The sequence below is a fragment of the Parasteatoda tepidariorum genome, chromosome 8, assembly GCF_043381705.1.
Source record: "Parasteatoda tepidariorum isolate YZ-2023 chromosome 8, CAS_Ptep_4.0, whole genome shotgun sequence".
Classification (NCBI taxonomy): Eukaryota; Metazoa; Arthropoda; class Arachnida; order Araneae; family Theridiidae; genus Parasteatoda; species Parasteatoda tepidariorum.
Genome location: NC_092211.1, coordinates 29,007,171 through 29,033,322, shown reverse-complemented (window position 1 = coordinate 29,033,322; position 26,152 = coordinate 29,007,171). Strand labels below are relative to the sequence as shown.

The 26,152-nt window shown below is 25.7% G+C and overlaps 1 protein-coding gene across 7 annotated transcripts; it reads right to left on the bottom strand.

Annotated features, from left to right (window-relative positions):
• Positions 1 to 714: 714 nt before the first annotated feature.
• LOC107454495 (THO complex 1-like protein Hpr1) lies at positions 715 to 26,134 on the bottom strand. 7 transcript variants are annotated; one of them, XM_043041474.2, is made up of 20 exons: positions 25,913 to 26,134; positions 25,688 to 25,767; positions 22,140 to 22,200; positions 21,343 to 21,409; positions 21,055 to 21,173; positions 20,930 to 20,978; positions 19,733 to 19,828; positions 18,164 to 18,290; positions 16,583 to 16,694; positions 16,215 to 16,349; positions 15,317 to 15,417; positions 15,150 to 15,216; positions 9,911 to 9,961; positions 9,298 to 9,392; positions 7,797 to 7,850; positions 7,068 to 7,133; positions 6,149 to 6,220; positions 3,592 to 3,745; positions 3,041 to 3,140; positions 715 to 1,050 (listed from the first exon to the last, which is right to left on the bottom strand). In XM_043041474.2, the coding sequence occupies exons 1-20, from the start codon at positions 25,946 to 25,948 to the stop codon at positions 776 to 778; spliced, it is 1,917 nt and encodes a 638-aa protein (XP_042897408.1). In that variant the 5' UTR covers positions 25,949 to 26,134; the 3' UTR covers positions 715 to 775. The 7 variants fall into 7 exon arrangements, with proteins under 7 accessions (XP_042897408.1, XP_071040658.1, XP_042897409.1 ...); XM_071184557.1 differs by lacking the exons at positions 9,298 to 9,392; positions 9,911 to 9,961 and adding exons at positions 11,301 to 11,395; positions 11,888 to 11,938 and having other exon boundaries at positions 3,033 to 3,140; positions 25,913 to 26,132; XM_043041475.2 differs by lacking the exons at positions 9,298 to 9,392; positions 9,911 to 9,961 and adding exons at positions 11,301 to 11,395; positions 11,888 to 11,938 and having other exon boundaries at positions 25,913 to 26,132.
• Positions 26,135 to 26,152: the final 18 nt, after the last annotated feature.

The following is a 26,152-nucleotide window of genomic DNA, read 5'->3' as shown; positions in this document are numbered from 1 at the left end:
AGAATATATTACATAAAAGGCTTAGGCATATAATAACTATTTTATTATAAAAAGGGAAAACTTAATACATAATAGTTATCACTCAAATAATTCATCCAATATAAAAAAAAATATTATATATACAAAGCTGCTTTCTTTTTTATAAATATTGTCAATAGTTTTCCTTTTGATGTTATAAATTTTCAAATTATAACTCTCTAAAAAAAAGCATTCTGAGTAAATTTCCAGTTTGAGAATTAAATAACAGAATGATCACTCGTGCATATTCCTGTTCTTCCAAATTTTGAAATTTTTCACCCAGTTTGTTTATATTTTGTAGGTCTTACATTGTAGCTATATTTGCGATATTGGAAATGTCATCATATTGAATTTTTAAAATAGTATTAAAAAATTATAGTTGTTTAATTTTTCTTCATTTATAATTTAAAATACTAGCTGGCTCGTAAAAATTTAAGTAATTGTTGTCCTTTTTTTAAATGATTTTTAAAAACGATAATGGGCTTATACCTGATTTATTGTTGTACTCTTATTTATAGTTATTTTAGATTTTGTGTTTAAATCATAAAAGACCCAGGTTTTGTCCAAATACAAAATATCTGCAATGCTCTTAATTTAATGTTTTGTATTCCGAAATGTCAGCATTACATTTATCATACTCACATGATTTTATTAAAAAAAGATTCAGAACAACAAAAATAAAGTTACAAACAGAAATAATATACAAAAAAAGTTACAATTATTTTATTTATAAAGAAGGTATATGTTCACAGCACCTCTAATCTAATGAAGGTAATAAATGCTGCACTGTATTTAAACAACCGGCACCTTTAAGAGCTTTTACAAAAGCAAATAAGCTCCCATATTGCTCCATCCATATAGTCAACATATTTTCGGTTTGAGCTTTATTTGTAGGTTTCTCACTTGCAAAATATTCTATTTCATCTTCTTTAAACCCTAAATGAATGGCTAAGATTTGCCAAACATCTTGCAGTTTTCCACTTATAGCTTCTATTAATGCTTTGGTTAACACCTTTTCTTTCTTGGGTTTTTCTGAAAAATTAATATATAAAGGCATTTTAATATATAATATCAAAAGACAGTATATATATTTGTATATATAGTACATAAAAATTACAGCATACAAATTATAAACAGCTTGTGAACTAATTGATGGTGCCATTTTCAAATCCTAGTAATTAAAAGGACAAGAAATGCAAGCCCCATAGAAATTAGAACAACATTTTTAAATGAATTCGGGAATGGGATACATATCAAACAACTGTTAAAATAGGAAAACAGCAAACTAAAAAAAGTATACTTTCCACTACTCATTCTGAAATTGAAATTAATATATTCTATTATTCTTTTGTGATAAAATTTGTTTTCATTATACTTATAACAGAAGGTTTTAACGGTCTTAAACACTATTTTAATCATATAGCACTGAACAATTCATAATAGTTTGTTTGAAATAAATATATATATAAAACTTTTATACTGTAGCATTAAAAAAATATAGAATTAATTTGAACTAATACTTAATTAAAATGTGTAATCAAGTATGGTTTCAATTACCTTAAATTTTAAACATTTTTGTACAAAGTAATTAAGTGGATGATCTTGTAATTCACAATTAAAAGAACATATGATTACTGTAGTGTTGATTCGAATAAATCAGTTTTAAAATCAAATGAAAGGAACAAATCAATAATTATAAAACAACAAAACACCATCCAATAAAATTTGTTACTGCTGTGAATAATGTATAAACATACGATCCTTGAATTCCTCACCAAAAAAAATTAAGAACATAATGTAAAATTTCTAATTAAAGTTTTTTTTTTCTCCATAAAAAGACTGATTTCCCAAAAAGTTTGAAATAATGAATTTTGCAGGTAAGGCAGTGTTATGCGTCTAAACCATGTATATAATTAGTGCAGGATTTCTTAATTTGAGCTATCAACTTTTGCCGTTTTTACTAACATTATTAATTAAAATAAAAAGATGTTGAATCATAAATCTGAAACTTTCAATGCTTCAAATCTATTATTTTGAAATTTGTTTTGGTAGAAAATGGAACATTTTGAACATGCACAAAAATCAGGAATATCAAGGTTGGAAACTCAAATTAGGACAAATAAGGATAAAATACTTTCCATCAAGAAAAATCAAAATAACTGTAAACTCTAGAAATTTAATTGCATTAGCCTAAATAGTTATATACGGTTTATTTTAAAATATCGCAAACATTGTTCACTCTACATTTTGACTAAGTCAATATTTTATTCAGTTATTATTCAAGTAAGATAGTGAAGAAAAAAAAACACTATTTCAAAATAAACATATAAAAAATTATGAAATAATAGGTTTTGCATTAAACACTTATTCTAAGACAGAAATTGATTCTAATTTAAGTGTTAATGTTGAATATACTTTGCAAAGAACAATTTGCTTGAAGTTTCCATATTTAAATTATATATCTTTCCTTTTGGGTGACTAGAAAATAATTAGCAACAAAAGTAATATTTAGTTATTGGCATAAAAGCCAGAACTAACTAGTGAGCAAAACACAAACCACAACATGTATTCTAAAAAAATTATTAGTGTTATAAATGTGGAAAATCCTCCCACAGTGGAAAAAAAACATCCTGAAAGAAGTAGGTTTCTTCTATCCCATGTGAAAGAAACCCCTATTTACAAAAAAAAACAGATTATTACTTAATCCATTTTGTTTAGTTTCTCCTTTCTTTTTTTGAAACTAAATATGATGCAATTAAACTGGTATTAAATGAGAAAAAATCACTGAAGGACTTTAGGGTAATGGTAACCCTACGATACCACATAGGATTCTCTTGCATTCAAAATAATCTCAATTGCAAATAAAATTTTCTATATTGTGCATAGTTTTTAAACTCTATAAAGATAACAGTAAAAAAAACTTACTCGTATTGCTTAAAAAAAATATAAAATAGAGATTATTAAAGATATTACAAAACATTTACTTAAACATCTCATCCCTTTTAAATTATTACTTAAATACCTTCTTCTTTTGGTTCTTCATCTGTTTGAAAAAATTCTTCGTTGCCATCCTCAATTGAATCTTCAGCCACCGCAGTGTCAACTGTCATAACATCCTGTTGCTGAAAATAATAATATAAGGCTTGTTATTATTTTTTCAATCATTGAAAATATAACTTATTTGAGGACATATTTTTTATAAATACATTCTTTTTTTAACGAAAAAGAAAGTTTAAAATCAATAAAGTATTCTATAGTGTATCCTATGTCTTGTGAACTGCGAAAGTTTGAATTCTAATATTTTTCACTAAAAGACAACCAATGAAAAAAAAATTTACAGTTTCTATGTAACAACACATTTTAGAATATCTGGATAAGATGATGAATGTTTTTATTGTCTAATAATTTTAATACTTCAATTATCATAGAACTATTTGATCATAGTTTTTAAATTCAATTCTTGTTACTTATTAGCACATAAGCTGTTATTTTAAAATTCAAAAGAGAAAATAAAGAGCATATGACAAATTAATATTTATTTCAATTCTAAATAAGTCATAAGAATCAGCTTACACTTTGAGGTTTTTCTTTTATCACTTTCTGAATTACTGATTCCAGGTAGTCAGAAGCACCTTTTGTTTGCTGGAGATTTGCAGTAAAAATATGAGGGGATTTCATGCATAAAAGACGCAAAGCTTTCCAAGTGTATCTGCTGTCATGAATATCTCTAAAACATCAAAAATTAATTTTTTTAGTGAGGAACACCAACTTATTAGAGTCATGTTCTAATTAATCTTTAAACTCTTTTACCAATAATTCTATCAATGTAGTAAGGAAGAAAATATTAAATTTACTGATTGGTTTTAAGCAAAATGTATTATGTATAAAAATAATGACTTAAAATAATGGATGACATTGAATATCTAAAAGATAACTAAAATTTTCGAAAACAAAAAACTACAAAAATGTAAAAGTAAATACTTATTTCTGAAATTACTCAGATTCACAGATGTTAAGCCTAGATATATTTTAATGTGTGAAATAACAAATAATAAGCTTGTTGATTTCTTTTTTTATATATACAGTACAGAACCCGTTATCCGGAAAACCAAAAAACCGGAATCAGGGATGTGATTCTTTCTCGGATTCGCGGATTTCCGCTTTTCTTCAGATTTTTCCCGCTAATTTCCGCGAAAAATTTTTTTTTAACAAGTTAAAATATTTTATGAGGAATTTAATTTTCCGCGGAGCGAAAGTATTGAAGTCCTCATTCCTCCCTCTAAAGTTTCTCTAAAAATCATTTCCTTGGGATAAAACTGGTTGACCCTTATACAGGGATGAGATTTTTCGCTTTTGCCTCTCGAATTTCAGCCTTTTTATCAAAAACTCCGATTCTCTAAAAGTTTCGTTTTTTTTTTAAAAAAATTCAGTCTTTGAAATAAAATAATTATATTTATTTTCAATGATAAACAGAAAATTCAAACTACGTATTTTTACTTATTTTAGCTATTTTCTCTGCTTTTACACACAGAAAATAAGATCTTCCGCATTTTTATTCGTCGCCGGATAGCTCGTATTTTCGCAATTCAGACGTCGTTACCCTGTTGTCTGGCGTGAAAGCAAACGGGAAAAGAAAAAAACAAATAGACGTGGATTTGCGGTGAAAATATTTATTTGCTCATTCAATTAATCTTGCAAATTTTTATTTATTATGTTTAAACAAAAACAATACAAACAAGCCTTTTAGAAATCCCAAGTCCAGACTCTGCAAATATCTCGATTCTTATTCATGCGATTTTAATATCAATCATCGATTTTCGTATTTACGTGATTTAAAAGTTGTGCATTGCGATTCTTATTTACTCTATATAAACATCGTACATATGATTCTTATTTACGAGATTTAAAAATCCAATGTCGCTTTTTGGATTTATACATTTTTAAAATCGCGATTTTATTATCAAACATCGATTTTCGTATTTACATGATTTAATAGTTGAACGTTGCGATTCTTATACAGGCGATTTCAATATCGTACATTGCGATTCTTATTCACGAGATTTAAAAATCCAATATCACGCTTCGTATTTACGCTATTTTAATTCGTATTTTTATATCTTCTATTTTTATATTCGTATCTTTTATATCTTCTATTTTTATATTCGTATATTTTATATCGTCTTTTAATTTGTATTCGTATTCACGCGAGCTTAAAATCCAATGTAATGATTCGTTTTTGCAGTTGATATATCAAATATCGATTTTCATAATGATACGTGCTTTAAAAATTAAACATTGTGATTTGTATTCACGCAATTTAAAAATTATACATCGTGATTCGTATTTACGTGATCTAAAAATAACGCATCATGATTTGTATTTTCGCATTTTTTAAAATTCGATATAGAGTTTAATATTCACGTGATTTAAAAGCCTCATATCGGGATTCATATTCATACAATTTTAAAATTAATCATCGGGATTTATAATCACATGGTATACAAGTTTAAAAATCGCACTTTTTATGTCTGATTTTTGTGTGTATATATATATATATATATTCTTTCATTCTTGGATTTCCTCTTTTTTACTTTCTGACTACGCCTTCTGAACCTGCGGAATGAAATTCAATAAATTTTCCCGCCATTTTTTTAAAGAATTTTTTTTTTCCTCATGAGATTTTAGGATTTTTCTTTCTTTTTTGAAAGATGTTTACCTTACCATCATTTTGGAAATAATTATTAGTGTATTACTTTATTGTTTTTTCTTCTTTTTAAGATTATTTCAAAAAGAAATTTTTTTAGTTGGGTTTAACAATAAAAAAAAACGGGTTTTTGCAGCGATTCAGAAAACCGGAAAAATCAGTTATCCGGAATAGCGATGGTCCCGATCGTTCCGGATAATCGGTTCCCTACTGTATATATATATATCTTTTAATTAGAAAGTCTACTGTGCATTTTATAGGAAGTTCACAGAATAGTTAACACTTTGTGAGCAGATTTTTCTTCTAACAATATTTTTTATATATTAAAAAAATATATCCATACACAGCTTGACCACATTGTTTAATAATGAAAAATATATCATGAACATTTTTATTAACATAATAATAAAAAGGTTAAAATTTTACTTTTTAAAAGATGAGGTGTCAGCTTTTCCACTAGATAAATGAAAGAATGACTCCAAAGAGGGAACAAAGTTTCTAAAAAAACAGTAAATTGACACTATAAACGTAAAAATATCTCACAAACTAAACATCTAAAATAATCNACAAAAACTATAAACGTAAAAATATCTCACAAACTAAACATCTAAAATAATCAGTCAATAAATATAATTATACAATATACAGTTCTTAAAACATTTAATTCCAAGAATAAAATTTTTTCAGCACATGTGAGAAAATATCTTATCTTAGTGGTGGCAAAACTGTATGACAATCTTCATACTTACAAATTTTAAAGTCATAAATTAAAAATTATAAGTATAAATTTTCAAATATCAATAAGATTCAGATACCATGTAATTTCCTTTAACACAGAAAAGAACACTAGCGTTTCATGCTGTATTTCATAATTATAAATTATTGAAATGCTAAATATATTCTATGTCAAAGGGATATCATAAGACGTCCCTTTTAATGCCCCTGATACTTTCTTTACTCAAATATTTTGTATAGAATTTTATAATTCATAAATTAAACATAAAATGTGACATTCTTTAGTTAGAGTTTTCTCTGACTCCTTAATGCTAACTTGGTAGCTATATATGTTTCAAATATTGTTTCATTTTATACTTAAAACAGCATAACAAGCAAAGAATTTATTACAGATCCATACTATGTACACTATATCAAACTTCAATAATTCACACTTGTTCAAATTCCAACAAATTTTTAAAACAATTACAACTGAGTTTAATAATCTCTCTTTTTGTTTTCTCTATTATTTCCCTTTATTTAGTTTTTTAATTATATATATTCCATTCAAAAGCGGACAAATAATTTAACTTTGATTAAAATAGGATTTTTTAAAAAATAAAAGGATTACCTTTTAGCAGATTTGCAAGCATCCCAATTGTTTGTATTATTACACCACAACTTCGGTAAATCAGAACTGGAAATGAAGAAAAAAAATTATCTATACACGGTTAGGTAGTCAATTATTTTTATGTTATATTTGTTGACTTAAAGTTCTGAAAACGGATGCTTTAAAATAATCTACCACATGTTACACAGAATCCTGGCTAACAGCATTTCAAAATAATACATTTAAGAGTGAAGAAAATAATAAATAAGTTTCTAACAAACTTAACATTTCATAGAATCTGTGAGCAAACAACACTTAAGATAGTAAATATTTTTTGAAAGTAATTATTTTTAAGTCGAAGACAAAATATTAAAATACTAAATAAATTCATTTTTACCATAAAATAAAAACTTGATTTGTTTCATATATTTTTATCATGCAAAAAACTACATTATTCAATACAGAAAAGATATTTTCAGTTATAAAAAAAGTAAAAGCACACTATTCTAGTTACAGAAAAGTTTATGGATTTAATAAAAAGGTCAAAAAACCACACAAACACACCAAGAGACAAATAACTTTAAAAATGTATTTTAAAGAAAAATAATATGGTAGGATGCATAAAATAAAACCCAAAAATATTTCTCTTACATTTTATCGTGATATGTTTGTAAAATTGAGAATAGGCAAACCATTTTTAAAAAAATTTTATTTTCTTACAATAAAAAAAGTAATATGAACAAAACTCACTTTGCCTTCTTAATAGGATATGACTGTAAATCTTCAGCTAGACGTTTACTAAACCTAAAAGATGACATTTGAATGATTTAGAGAAAAAAAATAATCTATCAAAGTTCAGAGTGAAAACAATTTGCCTTTTTGCGTCACAACTTAAGTCAAATTAAATACATCATAGGATTTTATAGGGAAATTCCAGTTACATGACTGATAAGTATATAAAAATTTTATATTGAAGTTAATGCAGTTCTCATCAAATTTACTACAATTTTCAACATTTCACACAGAATAGAATAAAAATCTGTCAATATCCTAAACATCTGCAAAAAGGTTAATTATTTTCATTGTTTAACTTATTTAATTTGCTGAATTTAAATTAATGATAATTTATAAAAATTCTCTAAATTTGTCTGAATTATTGAAAAGGATTTTTAGAGATTTCTAATTATTGAGAGGAATATATACCAAAACAACTGCCTAACCCAAAGACACCCATATTCAATAAATAAAAAAACATAAGTTTATCAACAAATAAGTCTATAAAAAAACATATAATCTAGTAACACATATTTGCCAGCAACAGAATTTTTCTGTTAATGCGTGTTGCAATTGCATGTCAAACGGAATAAGTAAAAGTTATTTTTGGTATCACAGCCAATGTGGTAAATGTATTCATAAATTTACAGCACTTTACACAAAAATGTAAGCAGTTTTATTACTTCATTTGTTCAACTTTTTGTTTTTAGTATTTGACAACTGACAGGACAAAATACTTAAATAGATCTTTTTTAAAATAGTGCATTAATTAACCTAATTTGCATATTGAGATTAAACTGTTGAAAAAATTTATGCAAGCAAGTATAATTCAATTGCTTAGTAAAGTAATTTCGGAACAAAACAATCTACTTAAAATAACTTCACTCTAATAGAACACCGACCACCTGAAGAGTCGCAAATAATTTTAGCCACATATTAAACTTCTAAGATTTAAAAAAAAAATTAAATATCACTGTTCCTTCTTGTTACATCCCACAAATAGTTACCCGGTTCAAAACAAATATTAAACTAAATTTTAATAATATGATCTTGATAACTATTTTCACTTCATCATTCTATAATCACTCCATTATTTGACACAAGTTTTGCATCCGTAAAATATACAAAATCTACTAACTGCAAAAATATATATAAAATATACTTGTATAATATAAAATAAGCAATAATATAATATATAATTACAAACAAAATAATCCTAAATGAATAAAAAGTATAAGTAAAAAAAATCTCCAAAAAACACATAGAAATCAAGCTTAAAGCAAGAAATGCAAACAATCTTGAATATGTTGATAACTTTCCACTACTTGTTTAAAAATATCTGGAGAAAAAAAACGCAAATAGTCATGACTTAATTAAAATATGTGATTCATTTGTAAAAATATATACACCTCTCAATAGTTATCTGATAACATAATTGTAAAAAAAATATAATAAAAATATACTTTTGAATCAATACCTGTTATCCAGTTGTGTTTTCTCTGTCACATGCTTAAAATCTGGACATCCTTCATTTTTCCAAGCATTCCAATATTCTTCTCTCTGAAGAATTCTCTTTAAAAAAATGTATTTTAATAAGAATGCTTTTTATTCAGAATTATTGTATTCAGAATTAAAACACTTTTTAAAACAAATATATATATATATATATATATATATAGACTTTTTTAGCCAAATACTTGAAAATTAATTGCATAAATCATCTAGTTAAATAATAATTTCTATTCGATGGAAATAAAAAGAAACAAGCAAAAAACATTATAAATGAATTTTTTTTCTTCTTCAAAACAATCAATTTAACTTTTTAAACAAATATATGTATTTATATAGTTTTTATCAGCTGAATACTTGAAAATTAATTTAATATAAATAAATCATCTTGTGAAATAAATGATAATTATGATCAGATGAAGGATAAAAAGGAACACAAACAAGCAAATAATAATATAAATGATTTTAAAAACAAAATTAAAATAACTGATCATATCGATAAAATATGATAAATGCAATGAACAAATAAATTAGAGAAAAATTATGATAAAATTAATAAAACTACAGGAAATAGCAATTACTTCTGTATCTTGAGCAAATCTTTCACCATTTGGTGGTGTTTCTTCCAATAACTATAAAAAAGAACAATTCCAAAATCAGCATTTTAAAGAAACATTTATGCATCTATTTAACTTTTAATAATCCAATAAAATAATTTAAGTCAAACAAAAATAAAATAAAATTGCATTATTATACAAAGTTATGCATTGCATGTAGACATGAAAATAACCATTTGCCATGTGGCGAGTTAATAAAAAAAAGTGACTTAAATTAAATAAACAACCGGCCACTTTTCCCATCAGCTTTTTTAAATTGTTTGATGATAAAAGTATGTCGATGAGAAAGACTCCGGAAAACAGAATTTTAATTAAAATGTCCAATATCTTTATTCAAAATTTTGATCCTTCAGAATTCATCAATTTGTGATAGATAGATTCACGTGGAAGGAGAATTAACAATTTACAACTTCAATTCATATACAAAATTATAATGTATAAATTAAATTTATTTTATTATACTTATCTTTTTTCCACCTAATTTTTTTGTATTTTTTTAAATAAAGTTAAAGTCAGTACTTTGAACTAAACTTTTCACATATTTATATTATTTCTAATATGATTNTATAGATTTATCGTTTCTTAAGGGATACAAAAATAAAATTTTAAGAAAAAGTATTTTGTGAAACTACCGTTTTTCCTAAAGTTGAATTTGTGACACTACCGTTTTACCTAAAATTGAATTTGTGAAGGTACCGCTAAACGGTAGTAAATTCGGCCAGGACGGACCCCTGAATCTGCTTAAAATAACTTCACTCTGATAGAACACCGCCCACCTGAAGAGTCTCCAATAATTTTAGCCACCTATTAAACTTTTAAGATTAAAAAAACAAATCAAACATCACTGTTCCTTCTTGGTACATCCCACAAATAGTTACCCTGTTCAAAACAAACATTAAACTAAATTTTATAAATATGTTCTTGATAACTATTTTCACTTCATCATTCTATAATCACTTCATTATCTGACACAAGTTTTGCACCCGTAAAACATACAAAATCTACTAACTGTAAAATTCATCTTTGTATAATATAAAATAAGTAATGTATATAATATAATTACAAACAAAATTATCCTAAATGAATCCTTAAAAAAAATCTCCAAAACACACATAGAAATCAAGCTTAAAGCAAGAAATGCAAATAATCTTAATAAGAATATGTTGATAACTTTCCACTATTTGTTTAAAAGTATATGGAGGGGGAAAAAAACGCAAATAGTCATGATTTAATTAAAATAAATAGATTAATTTTTGTGATTCATTTGTAAAAATATATACACCTCGCAATAGTTATCTGATAACATAATTGTAAAAAAAATATATATAATAAATATATACTTTTGAATCAATACCTGTTATCCAGTTGTGTTTTCTCTGTCACATGCTTAAAATCTGGGCATCCTTCATTTTTCCAAGCATTCCAATATTCTTCTCGCTGAAGAATTCTCTTTTAAAAAAATGTATTTTAATAAGAATTTTTTTTTATTCAGAATTAAAACATTTTTTAAAACATATATATATATAGGTAGATAGATAGACTTTCTTAGCTGAATACTTGAAAATTAATTGCATAAATCATCTAGTTAAATGATAATTTTAATCAGATGAAAATAAAAAGAAGCACAAGCAAAAAACATTATAAATGAATTTTTTTTTTTCAAAACAATGAATTTAACTTTTTAAACAGATATATGTATTTATATAGTCTTTTTCAGCTGAATACTTGAAAATTTACTTAATATAAATAAATCATCTTGTGAAATAAATGATAATTATGATCAGATGAGGGATAAAAAGGAACACAAACAAGCAAATAATAATATAAATGATTTTAAAAACAAAATTAAAATAACTGATCATATCGATAAAAAAAGATGATAAATGCAATGAACAAATGAAACAGAAAAATTATGATAAAACTACTGGAAATAGCAATTACTTCTGTATCTTGAGCAAATCTTTCACCATTTGGTGGTGTTTCCTCCAATAACTATAAAAAAGAAAAATTCCAAAATCAGCATTTTAAAGAAACATTTATGTCCATTACTTTTAATAATCCAATAAAATAATTTAAGTCAAACAAAAATCAAATAAAATTACATCATTATACAAAGTTATAAGCATGTAGACATGAAAAAAAAAAAAACATTTGCCATGTGACGAGTCAATAAAAAAAATTGACAACTTAAATTAAATAAACACTTTTCCCATCAGTTTTTTTTAATTGTTTGATGATAAGAGTATGTCAATGAGAAAGACTTCGGAAAACAGAATTTTCATTAAAATGTCCAATATCTTCATTCAAAATTTTGATCCTTCAGAATCCATCATTTTGTGATAGAATGATTTATGTGGAAGGAGAATCAACAATTTACAACTTTAACAATTCACATACAAAGTTGTAATGCATACATTAAATTTATTTTATACTTGTTTATTTTTCCATTCAATTTTTTGTATTTTCTCGCCCCAAATATTTTTAAATAAAGTTCAAATAAGTACTTTTAACTAAATTTTTCACATATTTATATTATTTTTATTGTAGAATTAACTTTTTATAACTGTAGATTATTTCTAATATGATTTCTTTTTATATATATAATTTAATCCAAACAAAAAAAAGTTTGCAAAAAGTAGCTATTAAATTAAAAAGATTATTGATATCAATCACTAACTCTTTAAGGTTTAAGAAAAAGTGGTTACATAGTTCATTGGCTACTGGCTACTAACTGAAAATTTAAATTTTCATGTCCTAAATTGCAGGCATATTATGACATAATATATGAAAAGAAAATTTAATCTTTCTATTTTTGTGCATTTTAATTTATACATCAGAACTCGCACCAGTTTAAAAATTTTTCTCCAATAAAAATATCAATGCCATTAAATGAACCCTAACAATCCATCTTTCTCTACAAAGTATTCTCCAATCATCAAGATAATTTCATTTCCCCCAAGACCTTTTAAAAGGAAATTAAAGTGGACTACTCATTAAATATTGTTAAACATTGTTGTATTACTATAACTCTGAAGAATCAGATTTTTAAAAAACAAAGAATTTAAAAATGGTATGTTATGCAATAAAAAGAAATCAAAATGCAAAAATTAGTCGCATTTTTGTTTTGTTGCAATTAAATATTTAATTAAAGATGAATTATTTGATATTATAAAAAAAATTGCATGAAAAAAATCTAGAGAGATGAACAAGTCTGAAATAATTATTGCCAAAACAAGCCTTTCCCACATTTGATTAATTAAAAAGTAACTAACCCCTATCCTATCTCAATTTTTTTTAAAAACTCCTCTTCATAAAAAGTACTAAATTAAAACAGAAAAATTCATTTAGAATAAAACTATAATTATAAACCAGGTTACAATAAAACAAAAACAAACCATGTAGTAAATAATAAGAAAACAAAATTTACTCGCAATTGCACACTTTAGATAAAGCAAATTATCAACCATGTATTCATATAAAATCAAACAAAAGCAAAGAATGCATAATAAAATATTTGAAACTTAATAAAAATATTTTAATAAAAATCAATCAGTTAACTAGAAAAATTATTACAGGTAACGGCTGGAAAATCAAAAAATGTTTTATCTCAACCACTCCAAAACTTATTGGAGGAGAGAAAACAATCTGCAGGCACTTTAGACGAACCTGCTGATTCCTTGAGTAAAACCAAGTTTCAAAATATAAATGCTGACATTAAGTGCAGCTTTGCTTGAATTAAGTTAAACAAATGAAATTATATTTTGCTGAAAGTCACAAACACTAAACTGAGAAATCTAGTGAAATGCAATAGCAGGGAACAGCCTCAAGCATGTAACACGATTCAAGACTTTGACAGTGAAATTCCTCAAATTGATAGATAGGCAGAAAATATACCAGTCACACACTACCGAAAAAGCAGCATTTTACGCTTCCTTGTATGGACTAGATCTGTCAAAAGAAGAACTAGTAATATAGTACATTGACACCATAGTTCTCTGAGTTTAGTAAGTGAAACTGAGGCTGTTTTTCATGTACTAACTTTCGCAAGTCTCCTGATCTGGATGGAAGCAACGTTGGTGTGATTGGCCAACTTACAGAAACAGGTCTTTGAAACAGCTGTCCTGGCAATATTATTCATTTTGAGACTGAGCAGCAGCTGTTTAGGTTTGAGAAATTCAAATATTATAACAAACTTCTTAATTATAATTCTGGTAATCAAACGTTCGTATTTCTCAAGCATTGGAGCAACAATCAAATACTGCAGGAAAATAACCCCTATAGCCGAGCAATCAATGATGATTTGACTTTTAATTCTATTGAGTGGCATCATTTGAAATCTCGCATTGATAAATCTGAGAATCTTTTCGGAGAATGTTCCCATCTGCATTTCGCATTTGCCATCTGCATTGGGTGTTAAAAAGACATCAGATCCTCCTGAATATCATGAGTAACTTGCTCTTGAATTAATTAATATCCCAGAAGATGCTATACGGATGGTGGAAGGAATGAAAAGCCTTGTTATGGTAGCATACCCTCCAACTTATGAGGATTTTGAAAATAATTCTTTCTAGTGGTAGCGAACCAAAGTAGAAATTTTTAAAGCAAATGGATCTCTCATAAAACTTTTATCAGAACTTAAGAATCTAGCCATATGGCCTGCACTTTTATAAGTAATAGTGGACAAGTTACGCTAAAATTAATTTTTCTTAAATATTAAGACATTAATTTTGCTACCGTCTGAAAAGAAGATTTCTGAAACTACGGAAATTCCGTAGCAGTTGGAGGGTATGTGGTAGTAGTATATACATTAGGTCCCAAAACAATTCCTGTCATATCAAATTGAAAAATCCAGAAATTGCAGGGAATTGATTTCTAGTGATACAGGTCTCAGCTAAGTACTTTCATTTCCTAGTTCAGGTAGCATTTGAATTTTAACTAACAGTTGAAGTGCCATCCAGCATCTTTCTAATTTGCATAGGGTAGGAGATAATGCAATAATGGCTGTTGGACAAGCTAAAACCTCTTTCATCATCTTGTGAGTTACACTTGCAGTGAATACCTTCGCTCAATAACATATTAAATATATGTAGATAATCTATGGAAAATTATTATCAGTACACATAAAACTTTTAAATAAAATAACAAGATCAAAATTTGTTAAGCTGACATTATCAATGATAAAATATTTTTCTAAAAACCTTACTTTATAGATACGCTTAGTAACTTCTTTGATCCAGTTTTGTTGATCTTCAGTTAAAACAAAAGAATCCCTAAGGAAAAAGTATAGCTTGAAAAAAGTATGCTTTAACTGAAGCATGTTGTACTTCATAATTTAAAAAAGTTTCGTAAAAGAAATAAAATGTCACTTACAATTTAAACCTTACAGGAGATGTCAAGTATTGAAACAGAATAAGAAACTGCACCAAAACATAACGCCGAAAGTGGCTGTCACTTAGCTCAAGTTCCAAAAGCTATAAAACAAAACTTGATAATATAAAGAATTTCAAAGGAGTAACAATTCAACACAAAAAGAACTATATAATGTGAGATACATATATATAAAATGTTATAAAAACAAATATGGCAGAAAATTTAATTAAAACTTAACACTTTAAACAGACAATAAATGTCAAATGTGCAGTGATGAGAAAAGTGCCACACTGGGGGTGGGGGGAATTATTGTCATTTAATAAAACAATGTACTTTTTTTTAACCAAATCATACTCTTAATAAATTACCTTTACAAATTGGTCAAATTTACCTTTGACTGATTTGTGGTCAAAATATCAATAATAAAATAAACACATGATTTTTAAGATCATAAGCATAAAAATGCATCTAAAAAAATTGCAGGCATTTCCATAACAAACAATCTACTAGACAAACTATCTACTAGCAACTACTTTGCCTAACGATCTTATTTAGGCAAGAGTATGTATCATACAAATATAGTATTGAACAAGTCTGTTGTACTGTTAAATTTTACAAAGCTTACTAACTACCAAAAAAATATGAAACTATAAAACCCTTCAGTAGAAAAATAGGCACAAACTTATTAAACATTAACATAACACACTGATTATTACAGCTTAAACAACAAAATGACTCAAAAGTAAATTAAATATTTATGCAACTGAAAAATTTAACTATGACAATTTGTAGAATAAAACTAATCAGCAGCTTTTGATAGTCTACATTCTTATTTACGTTTGAATAGGAAACATTGAAGCTCAGAAAATATCACCTAAGATTCTAAAATCAAGTTTACCTTCGGACTAGTTAGGTATTTAGCAAAATAGACAGAAGCCCCACTGGGAGATGGTAACTTGGCTTGTTTCCATTTTGAAGAATTGGCATCGTCAGATTTGAAACTGCCAAAAACTGTCAGGACTTCAGAAGTACACTAAAATAAAGTATTTGTGATAATTTAATACAATATTCTTAGCAACTATTTTAAAAGAAATGAGATGTAATTGGTATAAATTAATAACAAATAAAAACTATATAAAGCTGAAAAAGTTTCAACTATATAAAAATTTATAAATTTTTTTCATCATAATTTTTAATTAGATAAAAATTTTAACTTATACTTTGCAAGGAAAAAAAAGTCTTATTCCATGAAAATTAAATACTTACACTAGCAAAATGTCTCCACTGCATTTTATTGTAACAGCTGTTGGGATTTCGGAAAAAATCTTGAAGTGACCAAAATTTCTTATATAAATTTCTATCTGCAACAATGGGACTGCTGAAAAAATACAAATTTTATAAATATTTCAAGGACTATTAAACTAGATTAATTATTAGCCTGATAAGATTAAGACTTGTCAAAAAGAAAGAAATATTTTTGATAATTGTGTACTGTCTTTATTATTATTATTACATCCCTTCTGATTCTATAATTCATCATAATCCATAACAATAATATTTATTTTATCAAATTATACTTATTTTAGAATAAAAGTATGAAAAAAACTAGTAAAAATATAGAAAACTCCTTTAAAACATATATAATTAACAAAACAATATGCTTAACTAAACTCATGCTTAAACTAAATAAATTTGTAAAACTTCGTAAATATAAAGAAATTAAAAATTATTGATTAAAAAATAAAAAAGAATAAATTTTAGCTTAACAAAATATAAATAATAGCTTTTTGGTTCAAATAGTGTTTATTTTATTCAGATTGTGTGCACATTTTAATCAAAATTATTATTCATAGTTAACACAGTACAATTAAAAAAACTTTTTTCATTTCTTTAATTAAAAAACTAAATACTCAAAACATAATTAAATACAATAGGTTTGCGACTAGCCAGCTCACAACTAACTGATCCAATAAAAATTGGAAATAATTTAACCTACCATTTGTAAATCTTCGTCTTGGGTGGCAGGAGAGGGGGAAAAAAGAGGAAAGCTATAACAGTTGTCTGCACTTTTTAACTCTTTCTAGATATAATTTTTTAGGTTTGTGTAGTTTATTAATAAATATTGAGTATTTTTACATTAATTATTCATCTTAAAATTTGTTTTTAATTACATGAGAGGGGGGTAGGAAGTGAACTTTATCCTGTATTGTAATCCCTTCCACCAAATACCACTGATTTACTGAAGCCTACTGCAATTATTTTCTTTGTAAATAATATAATATAAGTACATTATAAATTGTTAAAATCTATAAATCATTTAATATCATTTTTGAACTTAGCCCAGCATAGTCTCTCATGCAATTTATAAATTCTTTATCCATGTATATTTTGGTTGCAGCATATTTTGTTTAGAACTAAAATTTTTAAATTATATTCGTTAAATACTCTTCACAACTAATTATGAAAGAAATATATATCACTTAAATTCATTCACATCTGTATTAAATTATACTCTCAACATATGACATCAAAAGTTTATTTAAAAGTAAACATATTAAATGAAGTTACAAAATAAGTAAAGGTCTTACTACATTTCTTAATTGATGTAGAACACTCATTTTAAAAGTTAACAATGAATATCTTTAGCAGATTCAATTTTTCATACATATTAAGTAAATTTACATATTAAGTAGTAAAAATATATTGCAGTACTGATGATTAATAGAGTTTATTTTTATTGAATGTAAAATATGACCATTACCAATATGAACTTTATAAGATAATATAACAAAACTTAGAGAAATGAAAAGAGCTATTTATTTAATTAGAAAAAGATTCAGAAATTACCTTTGAGATGATATTTCCCCTTCTTCATTGTTATCCCCTTTTTCTGAATTCAAATCACTAAAGGCATCATCACTGGTTGCATATGAGGTAGTGTTCTCAAGATTAAATTCACTTATAACATTTAAACCTGTTGTTTAAAATTATCAAATCAATATTTTTCAATAAAGTTTTACTTTAGTACTTGAAACATCATAAAGTTTAAGTGGGCCAGAAGAAGGTAATAAAAACGGAAATAAAGAAGTTTATCATGGAAATAAAGATAAAAAATTAATTTCAAAAAGAAAAGCTTATTAAATTAAAAAGAATATAAATAAAAACTAGAGTTTGAAATTGACTTAAAACCATAAATAGATAAAGTTGAAAAAATAATAAACATGGATTAAATGTGTGGACATTAAAATTATTTCATTCAGGTGGAAAAAAGATAATAGTAGCTATTGTATTTAAAGGGTATTAAGCAAAATAAGTTCTCAATAATTTCTCAACAAATTTAAAAAATTTTATAATTTTTTCAAATTAATGCTATAAATAAATTAAGTTTGCAATTATATGCAATTTTTAAATTTTTTATCATAAGTAAAAAATAAAATATTATTAAAAATAAAAAAGCAAAAGTAAAAATTTTCATTTATCTTTAAAATACCAACTATTTAAAAATAGGAAACACTATAGTTATACTAAATGGAAATTGGCAAACTATTTATCAGTGTTTCCCTTTTTTAAATAACATGTTATTATTAGGTAAAAATAATTTTTCACATTAAAATAAAAACTGAGTAGACGGATTAAGTTTATAGCAAAATTCTAAACTTCATATTTTAAACTTCTAAAAATTATATCAATTCTACTTCAGAACAAAATTAACTATATTTTAATTACTAAAAAAGATATGTAATGACAACTTTAAAAAAATTAAATGCTTCAAAACCTAACCATGTTTTAGAATTGAAAAAAAAAAAAAGTTTACATAATGTCTAATCAATCTAACCTGGTAATATTCCATTTCATACCTTGAGCATCTATGGAATTCTCAAAACACTTATAAGTTGAATAAACATTTAATTCATGACTTCCCCATTTAATTCATGACCTTTCCATTTAAAAATTTTCAAACAAACTATTTTTGTAAGCAGCCCATAAAAAACCCAACTGTTTTATGTATTTTCGATTAACACCATTCTGAATTCATTCAGAGAAAAACTTGAGAGATTGGAAAATGCATTTAGCATTCAAATTTGATCACTAATTATTCGATGATTTACAATGACAAAACATCTTGCACAAAAAAAGTTTTTAAATTAGAAATGGTTGTTCTTTAAATGCAGGGTTATCTTTTTGAAACTGCTATTTAAAAATGCAAAAGTAATTTCATTTGATATTCACTTATATTGTATTAAATTAAATTATTCTTGTATTAAAACGATTCCAATAAAAATTTTCTTTAGTTTAAAATTTACTTAATTTTAACTTATTAAGTCCATTTTAAAGAAAAGGTTACACAAAAGACATATTAACATTAAAAAAAAACAGAAATATACTACAAAATTTAAAAACTTATTCTGTAATTACCTGAACGTTCTGAAAGTGGAAATATGTGAGCTAAAAACATTAATATTCGACCACAGAACACAGTATTTTGGGACCTTGATAATCTTTTCAACAGATCTAAAAACAATTAAACATAGATAAGAAAGAAAGCTAAATAAAATGTTGATGAGATACATTTAGAAAAAATGATAACCTTTTGATACATATTGTTAAACTGATGTAAAATCAAATTTATATTTTAAATAAGGTTATAAAATAACGTATATTTAAATATGCCATACAAATTGGAGCTACAAATTATACAAAAAACTACTTATAACTAATTGTAACTCATTGTTCAGAAGAAGTTATGTACTTAAATGATTTTTTTCTTAAACAATTTCATATTGAAGCTATTTTTTTTGCTTTACCATATGAAAGATACAAAAAAAAAATTTCAGATGCAGACTTTGTGAATTACAACAAAAAAGCTAATATATATGCAAAACACATTATTTATTAAATATTTATTAGCATCATTAATTCAAGGAATTATAAAAATCTCTCAATATTGCAAAATAATTTCAGAAAAAATGCCTAAACTTTTTAGAACAGTTTAAAGAAATAATCTCACTCCAACTAGAGCTTAATTATAGATTTTCTTTTAATTGAATCTTTAAATAATTTATCATTAAATAAAAACTCTATAAGAAGACTGTACTAGAATGATGTTTAATTTAGAGGGTAGTTAAGAGTAATTGGTGCAAGACTGCAATAAATGTGGGATAATCTTAATGAAACAAATGTCCCTTATGGAGTGGCTGAGAGGGTTTGAAAAATTTTACCTAATAAATTTATGCTGCGGTTGGTCTCTATATATCACTGCCTCATTCATATATTGTGACAAACTATAGTTTGTTACAAATATACTTCAGAAAAAATATTATTATTAAGAAAACTATGGCTCAAGTACTAGATCTATAATATGAGAAACAAATTTTTAATGTTCTAAAATTCAAATAATAGAAAGAAAACTCAGCTTAATTTCTTAATTCACTGAATCTTCAGGCAGTTACAACAGCTATAAAGTGTTTTTACACTTAGCTCATCATTTTGCACAGTGTTACTGCACAAAAATAAAAATTTAAAAAAAATAAAAATTTATGACTTAGTTCAATCCTAAGCTTAAATTGAATAATTTATTACAAGCAACACTATTAAAATAAAATCATCACATACCATTACAAGACCGTAGAAGATGATTCTTACAAGCCTTAAAAAATATTTCCTAAAAATATAAAAGTAATGATTAATTATCTGCAGAACAATAAAAAAAAGGGTTTAAAACAAAAAAAAATGCTTACTTTTTTGAAAGTATCAACTCTATTTTCCATGAAAGAAAATGTTTTCTCACAATCCACTATAGTTGATGCTTCAAACAAGTCACCAATAACTAGGACTGGAAGATTACCAGACGCAATATCTAAAACATTTATATTTCTTTAAGAAATGCTACAAAATGTGTTTTTTATACAATGCAAAGTAAAATATGTTAAAAATAAATATAATTAAAATAACATAATTATAACAAATAAATGCATTGCAGCTATTTATAATTTTACAAATTTGTTACAAAACTACATAGCATTTACCTAATAAGGCTGCATCAAACGAAAACTGGAATATTCGTTCTAAAAGAGTAATATCTGTCTTTCGCTCCTTTAAAGAAAAATATTGTAATCAATAAATACAACATACAACAACAAATTCTAACAAAATTATTCAAAAAAGTAATGCAAATTTATCTAGAACAAAAAATTTATAAATTCTATGCTACAAAGATAGCATTGAAATAACTATAAAAGCACATTCTTCACATGTTAAAAATAAATGTTTTAAAGAAATGATTATCTCAAAACGTCTTGGAGTGCACTTAGCAGAATTTAAGCACCACATGTTCTCAATGATATTTCCTATGTAATTCAAAATTTCGTTCTATACCCATAAACCTTATTTTATGTAGGGATCCTAAATACATACATAGGTAGATATTGACATTACATTCAAAGGTAAAACTGAATTCTTAAGTAAAAAGAATTAGAAAAGAAAGCAAATTATTTGACAACAAAATAAAAAAAGAATTATGTTCTGTTACAAATTTTATAATTATGTGTCTTAAAAACTAAATATGTCTATATTCTTACTTGCGTAAATTCAAATTAGATAAGTTATTGAATAATGTTTCAACTGTTTAAAAAAAAAAGCAGTCACTTTCCGCTATGCTACTAGGAGGATGAAGCAACAACAAAAAAAACTCCTATTTAATGTTTAACAATTAGATATTCAAAAAATTAGAGAATTAAAAAAGTAATACTTTAATTGTATTGTACTAAATACATAGTATTAGCTGACAAATAGCGAAGAACGTTATTACATTCAAAGTACTTACAATAAGAGATATTAGAACTTCCCGCATAGTCAACTCCATCAAATTTTTCAAATCAGTGGGGCTGGAAAATGAATAATTGAAACCATATAATAATATTGGTACTAACTTTTGGGCTTACTAATGACAAAACTTAAAGTACTTAACCAACAAAATAGTATTTACATGCAAAACATCAATAACGTACAAAACTTAATAACTTAACTAATTTAACATTTCAAAATGTTAATTGAATAGAGACTATTTTAATGTCATAAAAATATTCAATATAAGGTAAAAGTATAGTACATCGAATTTTAAAAATATAATACCAGGGGTCTATCCAGGTCAAATTTACTACCGTTTAGCGGTACCTTCACAAATTCAACTTTAGGAAAAACGGTAGTTTCACAAATTCAATTTTAGGAAAAACGGTAGTAAAAATACTTTTTCTTACAATTTTATTTTTGTATCCCTTTAGAAATGATAAATCCATATTTTTACCATATTTTTTTGTTGATTTTTAAATATAATTTTTAATTTTTCACAAATTATGTCTAAATTTTCACAAAATAGGTACCTCTCAGAAAAACCTAGACAGACCCCTGAATACTAATAAAAGAAATACTAAATAAGTTTTTTGTTAAGACATTTAACAATTGCAACTCAATGGATTTTAATTAACAACTCAATGCATTTTAGTATTGATATTTAAGCAAATTTTTCTTTCTTATTAACCCCGTGTCAGAATCGCGGCGACACAGCGACATTGTCGCAGAACATTATGGAGCAGAAAGATTTTTCCTTTGGGAAGTAAAATATATTTTGCTTTTCTTTTCTGCTGAAATTTTTGAAAGATTTTATCTATTCTACAGAATTATATTCAAAAGATGCCTTTTTCGTGCATCGGAGTGGAAAAAAATACTAATGATTTTTCTATTCTTATTTTAGAATAATGAAAAATAAAAAATAATGAAGCAAAAAACTTGGTTTCCTTTTCTGTCAACATTTTCGTTCTATTTTTCCATGCAGTTAGTACTACTGATATTCTTATATGATATTATTTATTACAACTAAATCTCGAAATGAAAACACACATTTAGTAAACCCTTTTGCCGTTAATCTCTACAGATTTCAAAATTTTTTTTTTTAATGTGATGATGAATTACAAAATGAGAAAAAGGAATTAAATAGTGAATTATCTTTCTACAAAATGAGAGAATATTGCCCATATATTAGAATTTACACAAAAATTACATATTAATTTTTTTTTTAAAAATATTTTTTTATTCGATTTATTTATTTATTGAAGTTAACGCTTCTCTTACTTCAAATTAGTAACATGTACATTTGTTATTTTTAAGTATCTTGCTGAAAGATATTAGTGTTAGAGAGGTATGTCGCAGAAAGCCCGAAAGAACTCCGCCACAGGGCTCATTAAAAAACAAGTACTAGAATGACATTCCATCACTGGTACACACCAGGTTACAAATGAACAATACTTTAAATAATATTATCACAATGTTAAATTGTCAGAAACCAGAAAATAATAAACTTAATAACACAACATTTATGAAATAAATAAAAGTAAATTATTATTACAATAAAAAGATGTAGTAAGTTTGCCTTGTCATAAATTTTTATCATTAAAAAAATAAGTATTGAAAAAATAAGATTTTATTAATTTTCACATATCTGGTGGGTACGCCTAGAAGTCGGGAAAACTTGGTGATTATTTTGGCCAAAATTTTCATACTAATAATCTATAAAATCTAATAAACAGTTTTTAACTTACATTACACGTTCTATTAAAAGACTACACATGATTGATATCAGTTAAGAAATGGTGATACATAATAGTGATGTAACGAATAGTGATGGGGCCGAATACCAAATATTCTACCAAATTTTAGACCGAATACTTACCTCTTAAAAATTTCTCTTTTGATTGTAATTTTGTAATTAAAGTAATTTTCAAATTTTAAATTAAAAATGAAATAAATATTAACAAAATTGCTTTTTTAATCTTTGTATATTTAAAAAAATTTTAACAACTTGATTAATTTTTTTTTAATAATTTAAATATCTTGATGGCAATATGGCTTTATAAATCTAAATAATTAATAAGAGCATATTTTAGTTACAATTATGTTATACTTGTAATTTATATGCTATTTTATTTAAAATAAGAACTCATTACTACTGTTAAATGTATTAACTTTCTTTTTTATTTATGTAACATTATTAAATACACTTATGTATTATACAACTTAAATTGAGTAAATGTAAGATTTTCTAATAATTAATGCAGTGAAATGTAACTCTGCAATATTCATGATTAAATATATTTAAAAATACATTTTAAAAAATATCTTTCTTTATTATTATGAATTTATTCAGCCAAATATCTAATAATATTCATATTCAGCCGAATAACTTCATTATTCGGCTAGGCCGAATATTTAGTAAAAGGGCCGAATACCAAATAGTGGTCGAATATTCGTTACATCCCTAATATATAATATTATGTTCTGACATTTTTAACATGCCATGTTGCAAAAAAAAGCTTTAAGGCCAATATTAAAATTGGTGAATTCAGAAAGCCTTGGATTTTAGGCAAGATTTTTGCATTGTGATCTACACCAAAATAATTGCCAAGTCTTTGCAACTTCCAGGCAGTGGCTAGCCAGAAATTACAGGGAAAAAAATCTGAGAAGGGATCCAGCATATTTCCTCCCTTTTTTTTTTTAATTAGTAAGTTTAAAATCCATTTGGTACTTCAGAGATTGTCGTTGGCACAACAGATCACGATATGTGGGAATGCATTGAAATTTCTTCCATTTTGCTATAACTTTGTAAAAAAGTAAGCGTTCTGTAGCTCTGAAAAGCAATCACGAACCAAAACCACTGTTTTCACTACAGCGCGAGAAAGTGAGAATTACCGCGAGAGTTTCGCACATTCTATAAACCAATTTCAAAATTCGCGACATTCACGCATTTTAGAAAAAGCTTCGAATTTAGAATAAAATCAGTTTCACTTTTCTTCCTGGATCTTTCATTATTTTCAACATCTGCTCCATTACCTAGCTTCCCTATTTACCAGTATTGTTAAGAACCTTTTTGAAGAATAGAACACTACCCTCCGAACCACGGAACCGCTTCCAGGACACATTTCTCTGCAATCACCTGTTTACCGTAGGTAAGGTTTCTTTATGTGAGACGTTCAAACTTATTATGCACTAATGTAAGATGGACAAATACCTTATAAAGGCAAAATCTTCTATGATGCAGCAAAAATCATATGATGATGCAGGAAAAAAAGTCAATGCTTTAAAAAATAGAAGATGTTAAAAATGTATTATAATTAAAGAAATTATTTTTTCTTAAGTCTATTTGTGTGTTTTTTAATTTTTAGAAATCTCACTTAACTTTTTGAAATCTCATCCTGTTTTTGAGAAAAGGTGAAAAATTCTCCCCATTGTTTTTTTTCTATGATGAAAACACTGAAAACAGAAGTTAAAGAAAGGAAATAAACATAATCAAGTTGTAAATGACAATCAGCGTTTGCTTACTTGATTCCATTCGTAATCGGTCGAGCATTTTTAACAAACTCTCCAAAGCTATTTTTCTCCACAGCATCCTTAAGATGCATCTAATAAACAGAAATACACATTTTTAATGCAATTTAAAAAAAGTTTTTAATAAGTGTCATTTTATTTATTTATTTTAAAAGTTGATACAAAAGTAATATCAGCAAAAAATAATCAGTAAAATTAATTCAATTTACGAATACTCACAGAAAGCAGCGATTTGTTTTCTATAAAAGAACCCATTATTGTTGTTATAACGTTAAATCAAGCCAAAAATTCTTTCATTTCAAAAAATTTCGGATAGTTCGAGCGAAAAATTCTGAAATATTCTTTGATATTTAAGATTTATAAAAAAGGAAATTTTAAGTCATTGTACTAGAATAAAAAATTTTTAAAAAAACTGTTTTGTGTTGTTTTTTAAACAGTTACAGTTATTAATTTCGAGGG